Source organism: Falco naumanni, chromosome 4 (genome assembly GCF_017639655.2).
Source record: "Falco naumanni isolate bFalNau1 chromosome 4, bFalNau1.pat, whole genome shotgun sequence".
In the NCBI taxonomy this organism is placed as follows: domain Eukaryota; kingdom Metazoa; phylum Chordata; class Aves; order Falconiformes; family Falconidae; genus Falco; species Falco naumanni.
The window spans coordinates 82456409-82472284 of NC_054057.1; the positions used below are offsets into that span (position 1 = coordinate 82456409).

At 51.0% G+C, this 15876-nt stretch overlaps 1 protein-coding gene across 5 annotated transcripts in view; it reads left to right on the forward strand.

The window, feature by feature from the left end:
* Nucleotides 1-14027, forward strand: part of ELFN1 (extracellular leucine rich repeat and fibronectin type III domain containing 1) — a 109144-nt gene extending 95117 nt beyond the window's left edge. For 3 of the 5 annotated variants that reach the window (XM_040592897.1, XM_040592896.1, XM_040592899.1), the window contains exon 4: nt 10457-14027. In XM_040592897.1, coding sequence (XP_040448831.1) covers nt 10895-13285 — 2391 coding nt within the window. In that variant the 5' untranslated portion in view covers nt 10457-10894 and the 3' untranslated portion in view covers nt 13286-14027. Of the gene's footprint in view, nt 1-6615; nt 6964-10456 lie in introns of those variants that run through there. The other 2 variants (XR_005827675.1, XM_040592898.1) reach the window with 2 other exon arrangements.
* Nucleotides 14028-15876: the final 1849 nt, after the last annotated feature.

Sequence of the window (15876 nt, forward strand, 5' to 3'; positions counted from 1 at the left end):
TTCTTGCCACTCTCCATATCTTTTGGAGGTCTCTGGACAAGCAGGGTAATACACTGGCCCAGAGAGTGGCCACAGACTCTGCTGAGGAGCAGATATGATGTTAAAGAAGGGCTTTCACGTGCAGCAAGTCCTCGCTATAACACACCAGTAGCTCCTACAGCTGCTTTTCCACCAGCAATTCAGCATTAACCATGTGTCAAAACAAAACTAGTTTCTCTTGGACAGAGCTTAGCAGGTACATGATCCATTTTTCCAAGCTTCTCTGCTTCCACCCACACATTTTTTGGGTAGAAGGCCATTTAGTTGGGCTTTAGGCTTGCCGGCACCATTGAGGAGAGAGCCAATGGTCCCTCATAACTGTGGCTGAGCATCCTCTATGGGCAAGAATGGGCTTTGCTTATTCCCACAAGTGCATTTTTTCACCCAATTTTCAGTGGGAAATCAGCTAGCCTTGAAAGGAACACTGACTGGCACCCACTTTAACCAGCCAAGCCTGCAGCAGAGCCATATCTTTATTCCATTTGGATTTAACATAGTAAAGATACCTGCTCAGAAATCTAGAAGCCACATTAACCATGCTGTAAACAATCAAATAAGACTAATATCAGCTCCACACAAATATGACTACCTGGCTGCCCAGCCATCTCCCTGACCATTTCAGCTAGGAGAAAGCACATCCCCAGACTCTCCAGATACCCTACTAAATAGGTGTTCTCACGATGCCTCGCAGAGCATGCCTGTGAAGCCAGCAAGTACCAGCTATTTTGGGACTGTTGCTGGTGAAGCCAGTACCAGCATCTCGGGGCTCTCTCAGACTGCACTTTTTGCTATCAGTACAATTTTTCTGGACCCCAAGGGAAGCAGCAAAAGCTCTGCTGCTGGCCATGTATGTCTGTGAGTACTTGTTGCTGAAGGAGAGTAATTTCCCTCAGCACAACACGTCTCAGACTTTCAGGCTCTTCTTGGAGCCAAACTCTTCGTGGAGCCCTGTGGGACCCCAAGGGGAGCCCCAAGCAAGCAGTGTACTCACCTCCCTACAGGTGCAGGGTATCCTTGGGATGAGTCCACTGCATGGCCATTCATGTGGTGTCAAAGGCATGGCAGGGGCTGCGCTGATGGGAGGAAAAGGCTGTAAGTTCATGGCTGAAATTAAGCTGTTGAAAGGAGCTGAGGTGAATAAACACCTACCACAACCATCTTATGGGCTCTGCCCTCTGCCAGAGGGTACAGTCACCGCTATCTTGCGTCCCTCTGCAGCCTCACATGCTAATCTGCACCAGCCCTTCATCCTCTCACTCCCATCACAGACCCAGCTGAAGCATAGACCTGCAACATCCAAGCCCACCAAGCCACCACCATCCCACCCCCTCAGCTCCTCCTAGCACTGCAGGGACCTGGAGGGTGCAGTGAGGCTGAGCACCCTCCCTTCACAGAGGCCAACAAGGGTACTTGTGGCATGGACATTTGTTTGGAGTATGGGTATTTGGCCCATGGGTGTCCTATAAAATTTTAACAGGAAAGCCGAACATTTATTTCTCATGCCGAAACAACAGACCCACAGGCTGCTGAAGTGTTTTCCTGTAGAAATACAGCATCTGTTCAGGTTAAGAGGTCAGGGCATGGGCAGGGTTGGAAGTGTGGCAGAGGATCTGCCTTGACCTAGGGAAGGAGAAGAGGGTCCCTCCTCCAGGAGCGCACAGAGCTGAGCTCCTCCAGCAGAGCTGCGTGCAGGAGCAGGGCCATGCTGGGTAAGCTGTGCATGGAAGGTGGTCATGCTTGGTTTCCTCTGCAATGCTGTTATCCTGAATAAACATTAGATTGGTTTTGGAGAGCTGCCCAGACGATCATTAACCTTCTCCCGACCCATGACAAGAAGCCAGCCTGCAGCACTGAGCTAAAATTAGGCCTGTAGGGCACTGGGGCTTGCCAGACATGCTGTGTCTGGGCTGAAACCCCCTTCAGAAAGTGGAGAGCCAGAGGGTTCAGCCTGAAAGGGGCTGCTTAGCTCTAGAGGAGAAGAGGTAGATCATTAAAATTCACAAAATAATTTAGGTTGGAAGAAATACCTGGAAGTCACCTCCAGCCAGGGAAGCAGGACCACCTTTGAAGGTGAACGAGTCAGTAAGAGGTTAGCAAAGGTATTTGCCTACAGCACAGCCACAGCAAGTCTTATGTGCAGGACACTTCTGACAAAAAGGTGAATTCATTTTTGCCTACCTGGAGATGACAGCAGACCATTACCACGAGGTCCTACATGTGCAGTGTATTTTCTTGTCTGCCGACACTCGCCAGTACAGCCTACATGGAAACTGCGAATGAGGTACTGGAGACCCCCACACCTTCTAACTTGAGACCCCTCCACCAGGAAAGAGTGGGGCAGAGAGGGAAGAGTCCTTTCGGAAACAGGACCATAAAAAATCCCAACAGAACACTTGCACCTCAGAGTAATTTTTAACAAAGCTTACCATTTCATGGATCCACCCCCAGGTTTCATTCTCCATAAAAGCGGATTTTCCCATCTGGGAAGCAAAGGGTTATGGCAGGCCTCCTGCAAAAATAAATTAATGAATGAAAGCAGTAAAACTCTCTTCCAAATAGCAGCAAAGATCTGAGGGAGGATGACAATGCAGCAGAGAGAAGGCACAGTTCAGATTGTCAATGCTGAGGAACACCGGCAGCTTTGCTTCCCAGCATGGCACTGGCTTCCTCCATTGTATCAGTGCTGGAAAAACATGCTTTGATCTTCAGCACTATTTGCAGGGGGAAAATGGGAGTCCTGCTTCCACACCAGACCTCTGCTTTCCCCCAGCCTAACGTCAGTATAACCATCCATAATGGAGCTGTGATTCAGGCTGATTATTTCTAAGAACCCCATCAAGTAAATATTAGAGAGGCTTTCTCCCACAGAAACACGCTTTTCTTATTACTAGTATTGTACCTGATCAGAGCTCTTCGCTCTCTACATCCCCTAAAATCTTTTTCCTTTTCGCCGTGCTCTGACTGCCCCTCTAATAGCTCTCCTTGGCTCTTTGAGGGCTCAGCTGCACTGTCCTGGGCTGGAGCTGACATTTCCTATCTGCCCATGATGATATTTCAGGGGGCCGTTTAATGCACAGATAACCCAGCTGAGCTTAAGGGGTTCTTCACCAGGAAGATCATTTATGCATTTACTTAAACTCAGTGGAGAATTTTGCTCAGTGGCCCACAGCAGTGTGCAATAGGGTTGTCATCTCGATAGACCCTGGAAGCTAAGCAGCACGAGATGGATGTAAATGACTTCAGACTGCAGCCAAGTGAAAAGCAGAATATCTGTATTTCCTGAAATCCCAAGAGGTAACCTGTCTGGAAAATACTGTCATTTTAACTCAGAAATTATTTTGCCATAGAACAAAAAGGTTCTTAAAAATGTTGGTGCAAATGTGTTCGTTCCGGCCGTTCACTACAGCACCCACAAGTTCACAACTAAACTAGCCTGAATCTCAACTTCCAAGAAAGATGACAGCTTTCCAGCTAAAGAACTAATTTTCCAGAAAGTGCATTTTACATTAGAAAACCATTTTACTGGTGAACTCCCCACGTGACCAGCCGCAGAGTAAGCTGCCTCCTCTGGCAGTCCATGTCAGGCAGCAGCAGGGGCTGGCTGCTCAAAGGGAAGGCATGCAGGAGCCAGGGGTGACCTCAGCTCAGGGGGGGTCCCTCCCCACCCAGGGTGGTGGTCTCCCAGCACAGGAACGCAGCAGGCAAGGTGCTGGCAACAGGGTCCATTGACAGCCCCAGGCAAGGCAAGAGGTGAGCCATAGCCAGGGTCCATCCAAGGAGCCCAGCCAGGAGCAAAAGGAGATGGGGCCAGGAGCAGCACCAGACACAAGTTACAGATCATGTCTGAGGGATCCATCCAGAAGATAAGCCACCTACCACAGAGGTCTGAGGTCTATCCTGAAGGCAGGACCCCAACAACAAAGCTCAGGAAGGAGGTTGGAGGCTCAGAGCTGAGCTTATATGGAGCTCTGGAGCCTGGGGGCAGAGGGTGTGGGTGGAGGCCCCAGGTGAGGCTGATCAGGGTCATTAGTGTCTTCAGGGTCTTGGCAACCAGGTGCATTTTAGGCTCCTCAGACTGACATTCATCCAGCCACTGGTCTGCAGACAGGCCCATGCCTCCTGCAAAGAGGCTGCAAAACGATCCATCAGCCAGTCTGTGGACACTGCAGAGCCATCAGTGTCTTGATCTCTGCTGACTTGCATTCCCCTTGATAGGAACAACCCAAGGAGAGAAACATTGGCCCTAGCTCTGTATAGAGCCCCCAAGTGTCATTACACCGGTAATAGTAATGCCCCTGTATAGAGACCAAGCGTGTAATTTCTGTTTGTTTTCTCCCAGCCTACCCCAGAAAAGTGATATCCTCCCCATCCCTCCCATACAGCTACTTGTCATCTGGTCCCAAGGTCTCAGTAAAAGCTATCCTGTATGCGATACTGGGCACTTCTCGCTCAGCCCCTTTTACCGCTCTGCTTCATTCATTCTTCATCTCTCTTCAAACCTCAGTGGTAAAATGTATCTCTTCTCCCTTGCCTATTTTTCTTAAATAATAAATAATAGCAGGAGAGAGAGAGAGGAATTGGCTGGAGAACTCTATTATCTAACACTGTGAAGCATTTGGGAATAAGGTTGGGATGTAGATAAAGCTGCCTAAACCCTGTCTGTGCAGGCAATATTAGTACCAGGACCTCTGGATACAAAATGAATTTGAATTTTACAGGCCTGGGCATCTTTATTATTCAGCGTGGTTGTGATTCTGACCAACATCACCCGGCAGAAGGCATGTAGCAAACACCAGGAATACGAATGAGCAGAAAAAACCTGCCTGGAAGCCTCCTTTCCCCACCTGACATATACAGGATGGACGTCAAGCCATTTAGGGGAGACTTCATCACTGATAAATGTTTTCTCTGCCATCTTGGAGCTGCCTCCTTGGATTATTTTACATATAATGAAGAGCCGAGGTTCATTTTAAAATTTGGTGGCTGTTAGCCAAGTTTTATCTCCCCACCTCTTTGGGTGACTAGAAATTTCTGATTTGTAATGTATCGCTCCCGTCTCAGTATGGCTCTCTGTGTAGTGGGGCTCCTTCATTTACTGGTAAAATGGCCCAAGCAACTGTGAAAGGGGTCTAAGAGAACTGAAGTGCAGCCAGCGGGAGATGGAGCAGCTAGGGAGAATGAAGTTACGGAGATGCAGAAATGCCAAGGAGAGGAGCACTAGTGTGTGCGCATGTATACGCACGCACACACGCACGCGCATGTTAATCTGGCTCCTTGCCTTCACTCAGTAAATCTAATCCACAGTTTGAAATAACTCATTCAGTAGAATAACAAAATTAGGAATTGAGTGCCAGAACAGCATATTATTACATGTGCTGGCCAGCTTGCCCTCCCTTTACCTACCCAGCCCCCATGGCTGCTTTGTTTGCTTCCTTGCAGCTGCTGCTCTGGTTTAGTTTACTGAGATGCCATTAGTTGGGAGATAGAAGCAAAAACTTCCCAGCCAGCCTGCACTGGATGAGCAGCAGCAACCTCGTCCTGGCTGAAAAACCACAGCAAGGGAGGTGGAAAGAAAAAGACAAAGTGGGGCTCCAAAACCCAGCTGCAGCCTTGTGCACATCACAAAATCACAGCAGTCCCTCTTTGCCACTGGGTTGTTGCTGGGGACCAGAGCTGGTGAAGAGGGGACAGGTAGGAGGGGAGGACATCACAGGTCAGGGTTGAGGGTTAGCAGGGCGAAGCATGGATCTGGGCTCCAGCAGGGATACTGGAGATCAGAGGCAATGCATAGGAGCATCAAGGAGTGAGGGAGCTGCTGCTGCCCATTTGCTGGCCTCTGTGAGCCACACGAGCCTGACATCTCAAACCATGCTGCTTTGTGAAAGCAGAAGTAAAGGGACGTACAGCAGTGTCTGCAGTGCACAGGTAACTGCAGGAATGATATTTCCTGCAAGGTGCTCAGTGGGTACCATGGGCTCCCCATGGACGTGGCCTGTTGTCATCTTCAGCATGATGCTATGGTTCAAGACACCTCTGATTGAGGTTAAATTCATCATTTCAAATCGTTGCTATTGTTATTCCACACCATCTTCATGCCTCTCTTCAGCTTCTTTCTCAACCAGTGAAGGAGAACCCCAAATCTCCACTTTCCTGGTGGTTTTTCACATTGGAGTTGTAGCTGGTTTGTTCCTGGGTTTCCCCAGGCAGCCCTGGAGGGTCAGAGGACTGGGAAAAGTGGTGTGCCAGTGGGTTACCAGGAAAATAAAGCCAGGACAGCTGGGTAAGGACAAATCAGGCAGGCAGGAGGGTTAAACCACTAGCTTTTCTTACTGATTTTTATTCAGCCTGTGGGGAAGAGGTAGGGAGGTCTCTCCCCTCCAGAGCCACGTCCCAGCTGCAGCAGGTCAGGGACAGCAAAGGCTGCTTGGCCGACCGGCTGCTCTATTTCTAACACGCAAGAGTAAACCTGGGATTTCAGAAGCAGAAACAAACAGAAAAGGGAGACTAGAGGTGAGGTAAAAAGTAGAAAAGGGAGGGAGGAGAAACCTCCTGCATGTCTGTTATCTGCCGTTACAGGGAGATGAGTCGGGAGCTGCTGTGAGTGCCCCTGCTCATGTCCTTCCTTGTGGGATGCTCAGCGCTTGGCTGATGTCGCAGCACACACATGCAGGCACGCACCCATGCGCACCCGTGTCGGCGTGATGCTGGGAAGAAGACTTTCAGAAGCCAACAAGACGAACAATTATGCCTACTGTGCAAAGAAACAAGACCCACTCCTCCACTCCGCAGTCATGTCCTGGCAATCTAATAAAGAGGGAGATTAGCCCCTCTTTCCTCTCTTACGTCTCTTTAATGCTGTCATTTTATTCACACTTTGCAAAGCAAATAAACCAGCAAATTGCTTGCTTTAATGAGCTGAAATTAAACTCAGGCTGCTGATAAAATGCTTTTTCTCCTTTCTGTTGTTGGGAAGGACTCATCTGATAGGCAATGTACAGGAAAAAAGAGAAAACACACAGCAGGAGCCTTATTGAACGTGTTTGAGTAGTTACCATTGCTCTTCTTCATCCCTGACACCTCCAATTAGATGAGAGAGGGACACAGGTGATGAGAAGGCTATCAGATATCAACCTGGCAAGGTCCATGGAGAGTCTGTCTCTGCTCTTTGCTCACATGGATGGTCCCACTCCCCTAGCTAACACCCTTTGACATAGGCTGCAGCCCACAGGAGGAGTGACAAGAAACCTTCCTGTGCCAGAAAAAGGCTAGTTTGACTCTGCAGAGCAATCCCAACCACAGGTTTTCCCAGAGAGGATAGTTAGGTCAAAATGGGAGTTAGAGGAGACAGAATAAGTGCCTGCTAAAGAGAGTATGCCAAGATGCATCACTCCCTGCTGCCTGTGCTGTCTCAGTTTGGCAGGGCTTCCCCTGCCTGTGGGAGGTCCCCATAATGCACAAGCCCATGGAAGAAGACGGGGAGATGGTCACACCAAGGGCAGGCACTGCAGGGCAGCAGGCAAGGAAAGCACCCTCTGTGCCATCCCAAAGGGACAACTGGGGCAAGCCATTGCTTATGGCTCTGCAGGCCAGGACGACCCTTCTCCCACACCCTTAGAGGCCATGTGCACCTCCACGGGAGGCAGGCTGAGGGCTGGAGACCAGGCTGGTCCCTGTGGCAGAGGAAAGCAGGCACATCTAGAGCCCAGCCTGCAGCTGGAGGGGGAGAAAGTCCCCACCTGCAGCACAACGTGTGTGCTGGGATTTTCATCCTAACAAGAGGTGCTCGGGGCATTTTCCTTGTTTCCCACAGCCCTCTGAAGCACTATCATTATCTCACGGTACTGGAGAGGAGGCTGGAGCACAGCGAGGTTAATTGAGTTGCCCAGTGCCAGGAGGGATGTAGCAGCAGACAGACATCTTTCAGCATGGCACTGCAGCCCGTGCCTCCCCACCAGCTGGGGGGATGGTAAGGGGGGACATTCATATGCAGTGCCCCAGGGAGCACAGTCCCTCTTCCCTTCCTCACTGGCTCCAAGGATTCAGCTACGCCAAAATGGGCTGCCAGGTCCTGGCAAAGCATCCCAGGGCAGGGACAGCACATCCTTATAAATGTGCTCCTGCCAGTGCAGCAGGTACAGTTCCCCACAACAGGGTTACCTACAGTATCAGTATCACTGTGGTGCTATAAGGGCTTCAGCTGGAACAGCAACGTAAAAGCATGCTAAAGTCCAGGTTTCTACCCCCAGGAAAGAGGAGAGGTGAGATTCAGCTGCCTTACCCTCAGCATCTCTTCCACCAAGCTCCATTTCTAGACTAAACTTTTGAAAATCTGGTTTTGTTGAGCTTTCTGCCATACGTAGCTGGGCTAGGACAGCACCATTCACTGGGGAGGCAAAGGCCTGCAAGTACCAGGCAGGGCTCGACAGAAGCATCGTCTTAGGGCCAGAACATCCCACCATGTGTGACTGCACAGCTGCTGCAGGCAGTACAGTCTTCCAGAAGGGTGTAGTGCACACCCTGCCTTCTGGGGGGGCACTGAGTGTCTGCCTGTTGTTTTCCCCCACAGCCTCACCTCCCCGAGCAGCTGGTGGGGTGTCTGCTGGAGGACAGGGTGGCTGGAGAGTCTCATGTGCAGGGAGCTGACGTGAGAGCAGATCTTGTTATTCATGTAATAGAAACCCAGCTAGACCACCAGGGAATAGACTCATTGTACACAATGCAGGAAGAACAAATAAACTGTTTTGCTGCTGATTATTACTGGCCTGTTTACTGAGGTATAAACTGTGAATGGTTAACAGCAATCTCTGCAGTGAAACATGGTCTGCTTCATTGCCTGGTACTGTGGGTGGAAAAGAACATGGTTTCTTCAGGACAGGGTGAGGGTATGGCATCTGCATCTAAACACCCCTTGACAATCAGCCTCACACAATTTTCGGGCATGCAGCACCAAGCACAGTCCCTTCACTGCCTGGGCACTGGGAAATGGTTTGGAAACCAATTTCTGGATTTATACTATTTTGCAGATCTAGTGAAAGGCAATTTAGATGTAAGATGTGCCCCTGTCTCCTTCATGGATGCCCAAGAAACCTCCAGTTCCTACCAGCTGTGTTTTCAAGGAGTACTGGTGGTGTCTTCCCTGCCTCCTACAGTCTGCCCTGGGACAAGGGAGACAATCAGAGCTCCTGTTCCCAACAAAATCCCAAGAAGGATTTTTCTAGGTAGGCCATGATGTTTTTTCCCCATTTGTGGGCAACTCCATCTCTGCTACAACACCTCACTGCATCTGTCCTACCAGCCCAGAGAGCTGTTTTGCAGCAGAGATGTCCATGGATGATATTTGCAACATCTTGTGAAAAAGTATGACCCAGGAGATGCTGAGGCTCATGCAGTTCCCTCCTCTCTATGTTTGCCTTCCTGTTTCCCTGAGAAATTACAAAAGAAGTAGAAGGGCTGTCCATGGATATTTATATTAAGTCAAAAATGCAGGAAAATTAATGGAAAATGTAAACCAGGAATGAGAATTTTTCTGTGGGAAGTGAGGTTGCTGGCAGCACCATAGGTTTGTGTCTGGTGAAGACTTCCTGGTGTTCAAACAGTTGCTTCTGGCTGTGGAGGGAAGATCTTGTCCCATCTTCTGCAAATACTCTTGTTACACCACTGAACGGTTGGAGGTTCTTCCACACCTCTGCATCATTTCACCCAAGAGGGAGAGAGACAGGTCTTGGAGACAAGCAGCAAGACCCAGCCACAGACAAGGACGTCAGATGGTGGACAGTCATGCTAGCATGTTTTGCAGTCAGAGAGTGCCCTGGAACTGCTGCTCAGGTTCCCAGAAACAGGATGAGAGCTCGATGCTGGGCTTTATCCTAGATGCCAGGCAGCAAAGCAGTCAGAGAGACACGGTGTCCTCAACCTGCATCCCCTTCTGTGGGCACTGCTGCTGCGCACACCAGCACAGGAGACAGTTAGGATTCCCCTCAGCAAAACGCTGCAGCATCAAATCTACATCAGAGTGAGTTGTCTAGACTTCATCTGCTCTCAGCAGAGAGGAACAGACACTTCTGGGGCATCACTCCTCCCCTGCTAAGGTAGACACGTAAATAGGTCAGACAAATGATGCCTTGGATGCGCGTTGGTCTCTCATCTGCGTATAATGTGATGCTGGACAACGAACTCAGAGGATGACCTCCGCAGTCAATGACCTCCGCAGTCAATGACCACCTTCCCTTGTGCTGCCAAGTGCTACTGGTGGCAGCACCCAATTAAAGTTGGGGTTTAATTGGCTCCTTGAGAGCTGGTGGCCAGAGCTAGAGGGTGAATGCCTAACATTAAGAGGGCAGTTGGATGCATCTCCAACACCTCTAAGGGCTAAGTGCCTTTCTGTGGTGTTCAGTTTGTGCTTGTGTTTTGTTTTAAGCAGGTGAGCCAAGGGACTGAGAAGGGACAGGCCCACGGAAGCGTGTGGAGATGGGGACCAGTGTCACGATGGGCAGCAAAAAGAAAACGAGGAGATGTACTATAAGAAGTGAGAGGAAGGCTTGTCTCTAAGCCAGAGGGACTCCTCCACACAGGCACCGAACTTCATGACTCCCTCCCCGAGATGCCAGAGCCCTGGTGATGTGGGACCAGCCTCAGCCACCCAGGCCTTGGTAGTAGCCCCTGGCCGGTGGCTGCCGAGTACCGTGGGCACCGAGGTCCTTTCTCTCCACAGACGCTTCCCCCCCGTCTCCAAGCCATGAGGAGAAGGGAGAGGCGAGCGAAGCTGCCGAAGAAGCACTAGCCCACGTCTTCCCGGCCCCCGTCCCGCTCCCCGCTTCCAGCAGACCAGGAACCCTTCTCCGCGCCGCCCTTCCAGATGGCAGGTCGCCGGTGGGCCGCGACGTCAGCCCTCTGCATGTGCGTGGCAGCCGTCTCCCTCCTGCACGCCAGCGGGGTGCGGGCAGACTGCTGGCTCATCGAGGGGGACAAGGGCTTTGTCTGGTTGGCCATCTGCAGCCAAAACCAGCCCCCCTATGAGTCCATCCCCCAGCAGATCAACAGCACCATCGTGGACTTGCGGCTGAATGACAACAAGATCAAGAGCGTGCAGTACGCCTCGCTCAGCCGCTTCGGCAACCTGACATACCTCAACCTGACAAAGAACGAGATCTCCTACATCGAGGACGGTGCCTTTTCAGGACAGTTCAACCTCCAGGTGCTGCAGCTGGGTTACAACAGACTGAGGAACCTCACCGAGGGCATCCTCCGGGGCCTGGGGAAGCTGGAGTACCTCTATCTCCAGGCCAACCTCATTGAGTCCGTCACCCCCAATGCCTTCTGGGAGTGCCCCAACATAGTGAACATTGACCTGTCCATGAACAGGATCCAGAGACTCGACAGCAACACTTTTCGGGGCCTAAACAAGCTCTCTGTCTGTGAACTCTACAGTAACCCCTTCTACTGCTCCTGCGAGCTCCTCGGCTTCCTGCAATGGCTGGAGGCTTTCACCAACATGACACGCACGTACGACCGGATGCAGTGCGACTCCCCACCCGACTACACGGGCTACTATTTGCTAGGCCAAGGCCGGACTGGCTACCGCAATGCTCTGAGCATGCTCTCTTCCCTTTGCACTGGTGGCTCCTACACTGTGATCCCTCGTTTTATCCCTCCCAGGTACCAGGTGACCACCGTGCCCTCCGAAAGCCCCTGCTCCGAGGAGGAGTGCTCCTCTGGTGACGGCACGACTCCGCAGTTCTCCCTCTTCACACCCATCAGCGAAATGGAGGTGCGCCCCAACATCCAGGTGAAGCACCTCAACCACAACTCAGCTGTCCTCACCGTGCAGATCCCCTACCCCTTCAGCAAGATGTACATCCTCTCCCAGTTTGAAAACGGCTTCTCCTCCATGATCACCAAGCTCAGGAAGAAGGAGGAGAACATCACCGTGAGCAACCTAGTAGCACAAAGAGATTACACCTACTGTGTAGTCTCTGTCCACCAATACTCCAAGTACAACCACACCTGCGTCACCATCACACCCACCAGACCCAGCCGCAAGGAGCCGGTCCCCACCCCTTCCACTGCCACTCATTATATCATGACAATCCTGGGCTGTCTCTTTGGCATGGTGATTGTCCTGGGCGTTGTGTATTACTGTCTCCGGAAAAGGCGCCAGCAGGAGGAGAAGCACAAAAAGGCTGCCAGCAGCATGAAGAAGACCATCATCGAGCTGAAATACGGGCCAGAAATGGAGACAACCAGCATCACCCAGTTGTCCCAGGGACAGATGCTGGGTGGGGAGACGGTCACCCGCATCCCCTACCTGCCTTCTGCTGGTGAGGTCGAGCAGTACAAGCTGATTGACAGCAGCGAGACCCCCAAGGCCACTAAGGGCAACTACATGGAGGTGAGGACGGGCGAGCAGCCTGAGAGGCGAGACTGCGAGCTGTCCCTGCCACCGGACACCCAGAGCTCTGTGGCTGAGATCTCCACCATTGCCAAGGAGGTGGACAAGGTGAACCAGATCATCAACAACTGCATCGATGCCTTGAAATCTGAGTCCACCTCTTTCCAAGGGGTGAAATCGGGGGCAGTCTCCACGGTGGAGCCTCAGCTGGTGCTCTTATCAGAGCAGATCCCCAGCAAGCACGGATTCCTCTCCCCCGTCTACAAGGAAAGCTACAACCACCCTCTCCAGCGACACCACAGCATGGAGGCAGCCCCCAAACGCTCCAGCACCTCTTCCAGTGGCTCCATACGGAGCCCCAGGTCCTACCGCTCCGAGGGATCGGGCCACAAATCAGAAGCCAAATACATCGAGAAGACGTCCCCCACCACCGACACCATCCTCACTGTGACACCGGCTGCGGCCATCCTGCGGGCAGAGGCAGAGAAGATCCGGCAGTACAGCGAACACCGGCACTCATATCCCAGCTCGCACCAAGGCGAGCAGCACGACAGCATGGCCGGGCGAAAGCCCTCCATCCTGGAGCCTCTGACCCGTCCTCGCCCCAGAGACCTGGCCTATTCCCAGCTCTCGCCTCAGTATCACAACCTGAGCTACACCTCCAGCCCAGAGTACACCTGCAAACCATCGCACAGCATCTGGGAGCGCTTCAAACTCAATCGCAAGCGGCACAAAGATGAGGAGGAGTATATGGCAGCCGGCCATGCCCTACGCAAAAAGGTCCAGTTTGCCAAAGACGAGGATCTTCACGACATCTTAGACTACTGGAAGGGCGTCTCTGCCCAGCAAAAGTCCTGAGTCCTCACACTACTCGTGACTTAACACACTAACTGGACCAAAAGAAATCCGCAGCAGCTATTTTTATTCAGACTATCTTTGAAACAAAATAAAATTTAAAAAAAAGAATCAATAAAAATAAAAAGAGAACAAATTATGAAAATCTATAAATATTCTAGATAATATATAAAGCGAGATATTAAAATGTCCTCACGTTGGTGAGACGCACCAAATTTGAACACAAACTTTACAAAACAAACAAACTGTGGAGTGAAAAAAAAAAGTTTTGTTTCATTTTGATTTTTTTAAAAAATAAGAAAAAAAGAAAAAATTGATTATAAAAAGAAAGTGAAAGAGCGGGCAGAGAGCTGAGGTCTGGCGTTTCCCAATATTACATTGCATGAGTCCCTATTCCGTGATTTTGTGGATTCTTTGTGAACAGTTTGTGTTCTTCCTTCCTTCCCTTCCAAAATCAACAGCAACAAAAACAGCAACAAAACCCAAAAAGAGACCAGAAGGAGATCCATCCTTTGGGCTGTTTTTGCAAACGGAGTCTTCCAGTTTAGACTTTCACCCGGTTGAAGGCCCGTTCACATTTTCACTCACTGAGAGGTTTTACCACACATTGCATTGTAAACCGAAGTCGTTAATTGTACAGAGAAAATTTCTATATTTGCAATGTTTGCTGTATAATGAGAAAGAGAGAGGAGAAAAACCCCACAATACTACATCTACTAAATATATATATATATATCTATATTCACCTGTTTGTACCAGGTTTTAATCATGGATTTTAGAGAAAGAGACGGAGTTTGGTTTGAAGGACTACTTTGTTGGTTGGTGGTTGGATGGTTGACGGGATGTTTTTTGCAAGGCAGGGGATTGCTTGGGGTCTAAGTGTTTTGTTTTGATATCTCCCAACAATTGTCTGTGTCCAAGTTCTCATCACTTCCAAGCACACAGAGGAACACACCCAGGAAAGCAGAATCCCCCACCTTATTCCAGGTGGGAGACCATCACCACCAGGAACAGGGAAGGTGATGAGAAATGAAGGGCTTTTGGTTGAGCAGGTGCCACCATGCCACGGGATTTCTCCTGAAAATTAAAAGGTATTGGTCTCCTCCTCTAAACAGACATATCAGGAGAGGGGTGGGGGTGCAGGAGTTATCTTTCAAGATGGGGAGCCATGGATGAGCTAGAGCAGAAAGCCTCCGGCCATTCTCCAGAGAAGGACATCATTGAGGGTGATTTTAGCTGAGGGAGAAGACACTAAGTGTTTACAGCTTGTCCGTATTGAGAGCTATTAGGGTAGGCACAGGCCCCGGGGCAGGAATCCTGCCATTCACACCTGGGACTCCCATCACCACACGTCCAGCAGGTCCTCCATGGGTAACCAAATGCAGGCACAGCCTCGGGCAGGGACTGCAGCACCTCCTGCCCACAGCCCTAGTGCTGCCCATGAGCCAGTTGGACTCATTCCACGTGAGTGGCTTTGGAGAAGGACGCTCTGGGAAACCCCTCAACAGCCCTTGGGACTCCAAGACTGGAAGGGAAGGAGGTGGCCCCACGTTCATATCTCATGTCCACCCAAGCAGCCACATGCCCCTCAACCATTGCTCTCCAATGCCTGTCCAAGACTCGTTCGCTTTTTGCCCCATCCTTAAAATACTCCCAGATGATGCCCTACTCATGGGGTGAGGAGGAGGATGGCAGTGTTGAGGCCATGAAGGCAATCCCAGGCCATGCTGGTGGCTGAAGGACACAGTTTTGCCCTGATTAGCTCCGGCTGAGTCACAAGCCCTCCCACCTCACCCCATAACCAACTCAAAGTGGGGGCCACACGAGGGTGAGGGAGCTGCTGTGCCCCCCCCAGTGAGTGGGTGGGAGCCCAGTGAGCCAGCACAGTGAGGCAATAAGCGCCCCAGTGCAGCCCTTTGGGGCCCTGCTGCTTGCTGGCGTTTTTCCCCTGCATCCTGCTCACAAGTCTCTTGGGATGGACATCCTGAGTCCTGACAGATGAGCACTAGGGCCCAGGAGCAAAGTGTATCCCGTCCTGTTACTTCAATATTTCAAAGCGATTTTGACAGGTATTCTTGCAAAAGGTTATGTTTGTTCAGAAAGGAGCTGAGCCAGGAAGACATGGAGCAGGCTGGGAAGTGCACTAGTTCATTCCCCATGGTTATTTGTGTAGACAACAAACCATTAGCAGGGTTTCATAATAAAAGGCAGGCAATTTCCCCAGGAACACATTCACTCTGCCATGAGCAAAGGCGCATCCCTCGACCTCCTCCAGGTGCCCCAGATCCAGCACACAGCTTCCCAGGGCTGTGTTGTGCTCACCAGCCAGCGAGCAGGACTGGGAAAGGGAAGCTGAGGATCGCCCCTTTCTTGTTCCATGACACCATGGTGGGTCCCTCCCCAAATATCAGCTGTAGCACCTGGACCAAAGCAAAACCTGCAGCTGAAACCACCTTCCCTTGCAAGCCCTGGGTGCCTCTTGGAGAACCAGGAGCTGGTCAGCAAGACTGGATAGGGGAAATGGTAGCGGGGCCTCCTGGCAGTGTTTTGTGGACTCCAAGGATTCCTCAGCAAGAGGCTGGGATGCTCAAAGG